This window comes from Bidens hawaiensis, unplaced genomic scaffold (genome assembly GCF_021521415.1).
Source record: "Bidens hawaiensis isolate Kalapana, Puna unplaced genomic scaffold, B.hawaiensis_p1.1 tig00000237_1, whole genome shotgun sequence".
NCBI classification, from domain to species: domain Eukaryota; kingdom Viridiplantae; phylum Streptophyta; class Magnoliopsida; order Asterales; family Asteraceae; genus Bidens; species Bidens hawaiensis.
In genome coordinates, this window is record NW_027491021.1 from 7862252 (window position 1) to 7868086 (window position 5835).

General features: G+C 38.4%; 1 protein-coding gene across 2 annotated transcripts; it reads left to right on the forward strand.

Moving 5' to 3' along the window:
* Positions 1 to 288: 288 nt before the first annotated feature.
* LOC143617449 (DEAD-box ATP-dependent RNA helicase 20-like) lies at positions 289 to 4727 on the forward strand. Of its 2 annotated transcripts, none has more exons than XM_077090066.1 (10): positions 289 to 353; positions 505 to 1253; positions 1341 to 1520; positions 1593 to 1754; positions 1844 to 1998; positions 2080 to 2172; positions 2292 to 2377; positions 2447 to 2673; positions 4313 to 4540; positions 4623 to 4727. In XM_077090066.1, the coding sequence occupies exons 1-10, from the start codon at positions 298 to 300 to the stop codon at positions 4718 to 4720; spliced, it is 2034 nt and encodes a 677-aa protein (XP_076946181.1). In that variant the 5' UTR covers positions 289 to 297; the 3' UTR covers positions 4721 to 4727. The 2 variants fall into 2 exon arrangements, with proteins under 2 accessions (XP_076946181.1, XP_076946139.1); XM_077090024.1 differs by having other exon boundaries at positions 4313 to 4543; positions 4623 to 4721.
* Positions 4728 to 5835: the final 1108 nt, after the last annotated feature.

Sequence of the window (5835 nt, forward strand, 5' to 3'; positions counted from 1 at the left end):
ATTTTTTTGTTTCGGTTATATTTTTTCGATTTCCTGCACTCCTAAAAAAAACTCAACAATTAACAAAACATAGAAACACGAACAGAATTGAACCCAAACCGGGTTACAAAATAAACTATCTAAAAAAGTTAGTTCCCAGAAAGAATGAAAGAAAGTGAATGAATCAAAATATCTTGTTTCTTGTTTCTTGTTTCTTGTTTCTTGTTTCATTCATTATCTTAACCGGTCAAAGGCTCAAGCAGTTAGTTTTCAAAGCCCTAACCCTAAAATTAGGCATCTAATTCACTCTACACACCAATGAATCATTACGACGGTAGAGTTGCCGACGCCGGCTCATACCATCAGCGTCGGAGGTAACCGTATTATTCTTTCAGATCTTTCGTATAAGAACCAATATACGTGCATTTGTTATGTAGTTTGTTAATTGTTAATTGTTATTACTAGTTGTGATGCAATTATATTGTTATTATGTATTGAATTGTTATGATATGTTGAATGTGGCAGTGTTTTTATGGGACCACCACCTATGGCTGGATTCCCGCCGCCCGGTGCTCCTCCCAACTATGCCCCCGGTGGACCGGTTCCGTTTCAAGGTCCACCGGCAGTACCGCCTCCTTTTGTAGGCGCGGGAAGAGGCGTTGTTGGTAATGGATTTCCTCCTTTTGAGCCTGGAGTTAGAGGTGCTTTTAATATCGGTGTCGGTGGAGGTGCGAGAGGAGGGAGGGGAGTTGGTGGTAGAGGTGGCAGAGGAGGATTTGATGTTGGTAGAGGTGGCAGAGGAGGATTTGATGTTGGTAGAGGTGGCGGTGGCAGAGGAGGTAGAGGTTTTGATTTGGGTCGTGGCGGTAGAGGCGGTGGGAGCAGAGGTGGTGGAAGAGGTGGGCGCGACGGAGGTCATCGTGGTGGTGGGCGTGACGGAGGGAGAGGGTCTAGCGGCGGTGGACGAGGTGGAGGGAGAGGGTTTAGTAGTGGGGGACGAGGTGGCGGTGGGGGTTTCGATGGTGGTCGTGGCGGTGGAAGAGGTGGAGGTGGAAGGAGTGGCGGCTCGAAAGGAGATTTGGATAGTATAACGTTACCGAAACAGGATTTTGGCAATTTGGTACAGTTTGAGAAGAATTTCTACGTCGAGTGTCAGTCTGTAAGCGCCATGCCTGACCATGAGGTGGCGATGTATCGTGGTAGGAGGGAAATTACTGTTGAAGGTAGTGATGTCCCCAAGCCGGTTAGAATGTTTCACGAGGCTGGTTTCCCAGGTAATTTTATTTGCCTTGAAAGTTGAAACTGCTTATTATGTTATGTCAGAACTCTTTATCAATCAACTAATGGTTTTTATTTGGCAGCTTATTGTCTAGAAGTTATATCTAGTCTGGGATTTATTGAGCCGACACCGATTCAGTCTCAAGGATGGCCTATGGCTTTAAAGGGAAGAGATTTAATTGGGATAGCCGAGACTGGTTCTGGCAAGACTTTGTCATATTTGTTGCCTGCGTTGGTTCATGTTGCTGCACAACCTCCATTGGGTTAGTATGTAATTTGTGGTTGATATTGTTTGAGATTTCATTTATGTTAATTTTGTTTTTCGTTATATTTAGCTCAAGGAGATGGTCCCATTGTGCTGGTATTGGCTCCTACTCGAGAACTGGCTGTACAAATCCAACAAGAAGCAGGAAAATTCGGGGCGCATTCTAGAATAAGAAGCACTTGCATATACGGTGGTGCGCCTAAGGGACCACAGATTCGTGATCTTCAAGGAGGTACTGTGATTGATTGCCAATTCATCCAAATCAAAATGCTTTTGCAATAAAAAGAGGTATTTACAAGTCAATGTAACACTTTAATGCAGGGGTGGAAATTGTTATTGGCACACCTGGACGGTTAATTGATATGTTAGAAGCTAGGCATACAAACTTGAAGAGAGTGACTTACCTTGTCTTAGATGAAGCTGATCGTATGTTAGATATGGGATTTGAGCCTCAAATCAGGAAAATTATATCACAGGCATGATTTAAAACAACTAAACTTTTGTAAAGCTATGATTTCTGTTTATGCTAAATTTTGGGTGTGCTTTATGTCTCACAGATCAGACCCAACAGGCAAACTCTTTATTGGAGTGCAACATGGCCTAAAGAAGTTGAGAGTTTAGCAAGACAGTTTCTGTGCAATCCATACAAGGTTATTATTCTGCGTCTTTACAATACAGTGATGAAGTTATTATTATTATTATTACTATTACTACTACTACTTTCGTGTTAATTTCTTTATTTCATTTCTTCTTAAACTTAACTCTATAGGTTATCATTGGATCACCGGCGTTGAAAGCGAATCAGTCAATAAATCAGATTATTGAAGTTGTAACAGATGTGGAAAAGTATACTAGGTATAAATCGGCAACGTTTTAGCGCAAACGGTCCTTTTTTCGGTTATTAACAAAAAAAAATTCATGTAGGCTGGTGAAACTGCTGAAAGAAATGATGGATGGAAACAGAATTCTTATATTTGTGGAAACAAAGAAAGGATGTGATCAAGTTACACGGCAACTTAGAATGGATGGATGGCCTGCATTATCCATCCATGGTGATAAAAGCCAAGATGAAAGGGATTGGGTGTTGGCTGAGTTTAAAAGTGGCAGGAGTCTTATAATGACAGCCACTGATGTTGCTGCTCGTGGTCTTGGTAAAATCACTCTGTGTTAGCCTATTAGGACTTAGGAAGTTTTAGTCTTTGTAGGTTACAAAATCACTAACAAAATGGAGTCGCCGGCTGCTGTCTGCTTACCTGAGAATATAATTTGTGGTTTGGGTGCGAAAAGGAGGTGCAATCGTTGCAACAAATGGTTGTTGGTGAGATGAAATTGTTCAGCTTCAGCACTGTGCTGTCTTTTCTCTTAGAATTAGTTTTCAGTTGGCATGAAGGGTTAGGATTTACGGAAAACAACTCTCTGATATAGTTTGCAGCGGAATCCCATACCTTAAGAATATTTTACTAGGGCTGCTGAAGATCACACAAAAGAAGTTTAGCACATGCTGTGGGTCGGTCATAGTTCATTATGCTCATTGATCTGTGTTATTTAGTCGCAATTAACTGAATCCAACCAATAATAACTAGACGTATTAAAAAAGTACATATTTTATACTTTGAATGATCTAATATGTTTCAAATACTTATTTTCTCTAAAGTTAGAATTCCTGATAAGTTAGTTTAGGAATTTCTGTTTTTACCCTTGGGTTTGAAATCTATATGTTTACATTATATGTTTGTACTCTTACCTTACTTGGTTCAAACGTAAAGTTATAGTTGTAGTCATTAGAGACAGGCTTGAATTTTATCTGCTTACACTTGAGTTATAGTTGTGAGTGAAAAAGCTGACTTATTGTATCTCACTAAATTGGTTCCTATTTGTCAACAATGAAACTTATCAAAGCAGATTCTAGGTGTTAAATTTTATAAAAGTTATTACAGTTGCACGTCTAGACTTTTAGTGTAGGCTTTGCTAAGTTATGTTGCTTGTATAGGGGGTCTAGTTTAGTGGACACGTAAATTAAGTTTTTCATTCACAACATCATTAACTCTTGTAAGAGGGCTATTTAAAGTAACAGGTATGTGTTGTCAAATGTTTTAATGCAACTTAAAAGTATTTGAATCGGTGGTGTTTGGTAGTCCACTTATGACATGAATTTATTCCATTTATGTTCTGTTAGTAAATAGGTTATGTGCTTGCATACCTGGTAATGCATGAGAGAAACGAGTCTTGAAACGTCTGATATTAACAGTTTTGAGCTTGTATTCCATGTGTGTCTTTGTGCATTTGCATTTGTGTTAGAAAACCTTTAACGAGCTAATGGAGGACAAATAGATTTAGGATGCAAATAGAATGCCATGTACATATAGGATCTACTAGGTCTTCTGAGCGCGTTATGGTTACTTCACATTCATGTGGTTGATATCCATTCTTAAAAGCAACCAAGGGAAACATAAGGAGGAAGTACACATATGGCAGCTTATGTTGGTTGAACTCGTTCTGATTTTACTGTTTTACCCTTCATCTTTAGAAGTTATCGCTGCCCAAACACGGTTATGAGGTTGGTGGTCGTGACAGTCCGGTTGACTCATACAAACAAAAGTTAGATACTGGTTATGAATATGGAATTTTGGCGGAGGTAGTGGTGGTTGCTGCTCCTTATCCCTGCAAAAAGGTTAAGGTAATGAATGATCTTAGAAATGCAGGGATAAGGTTGCCATTTCATCCCAAGTTTTAAACTTCATTTGTTATATTTTGGATTCTTCTAATATTAATTCCTTATGTTAAACATAGATGTGAAGGGCATAAAATGTGTCATCAATTATGATTTTCCAACAAGCCTCGAAGATTATGTACACAGGATTGGACGAACCGGTCGTGCAGGAGCCAAGGGGATTGCTGTTACATTTTTCACACATTCAAATGCTAAGCATGCTAGAGAGCTTGTTAATATCCTTCAAGAAGCTGGTCAAGCTGTTCCTGTTGCATTATCTTCTATGACCCGGTCCATGGGCCCTGGAGGTAGTTTGAATGAATATATTCACACCAATTTATATTATTTAATGTTGTTTTAAAATATAAAATGCCGTTTGTTGTGTTGCAGGTTCTGGTGGGAGCTTTAGATCTAGAGGTAGAGGTGGGGGCCGAGGTGGTATTTCAGGAACTAATACGGTTCCTCTTGGTTCTAAAGCTCATTGGTAAAGGAGTACAGCTAGTTGAGCCGGTTCGTTTAGTATTTTTTTTAATGTTTCTTGGTGGAGTCAAATTGGTGTTTAGATCATTAGATTTATTGCCTTTCTGTGTAGATTAAATAAGTTTGTCATATTCTGCATGCATTGACAATGGGTTGTGCTTTGTTTTAATGCCTCAATTTGTCAAATGCGTAAGTGTAATTGGTCTGCATCGAACGCTGGTTGCTGAAACATTGTTTGTTGGATGCAATGTTCGTTAAACCATTAACATATGCTTGTTTCTAAACCTGATCTAGGGAATTGTTGACTCTTGGTAAAAAAGATGGTTTGTGGTAAAAATATGTAAGATTTAGAAAATTTGTAGGCCACTAAGGGTGTTTAGTTTTATATTTTGAGGTTTATCAACTTAAGATTTGAGGAAGATGTAGCTGGGCAGCTGTTTTAATGATACAAGCTTAATGGCATAAAATGTAGACACGTTTAGGTTGTTGGGTTTGAACTTTTGAACCGAATTGTTAAGCACGATTTCAGTAACTACAAGTCTGCGTAGTTATTCGGTTGGTCGAACTATCTAATGCTGTTCGGGAGCTCCCTGCCCATTGCCACCTTTACATCACCCTCTCTGCTTCTCTTCTAGATGTTTGTTTGTAAATTTTGAATGTTCATGCTTTCTTTGATTATATTTATATGTTAGGAATGACTAGTGAATGTTAGGAATGACTAGTGAAGATAAACTTGGTTGTGAACATGAAACCTAACACTTGACGTTGGAAAATTGATGAGTGTTATGATTTTTGACTCGGTGATGGCTTGTTAGTTAAAGTTTCATAAGTTGATATTGATCTCTTGAGTTTGGCTAGTTTAGTGTAATTTTAGGTGGTTAGAAAGTTAGTTCATGCTAGCTTTCTTTTGATTATTAGACTTTATTGTTTTGACAAACAAGTTAGTCTATGTTTATCTCTTGATTGAAAACCCATCATGATGATTATTTGCTAGTATTAGGTTGCTTGATTGCAATCTATTATGTTTAGATTCATGATGTTTTACCGTATCATTGCTATTTTTATCATGTTAGTAGAGTGGATTCATGTTTAGGTAGTTTATTGGATTGATTGTTTCTTGCAT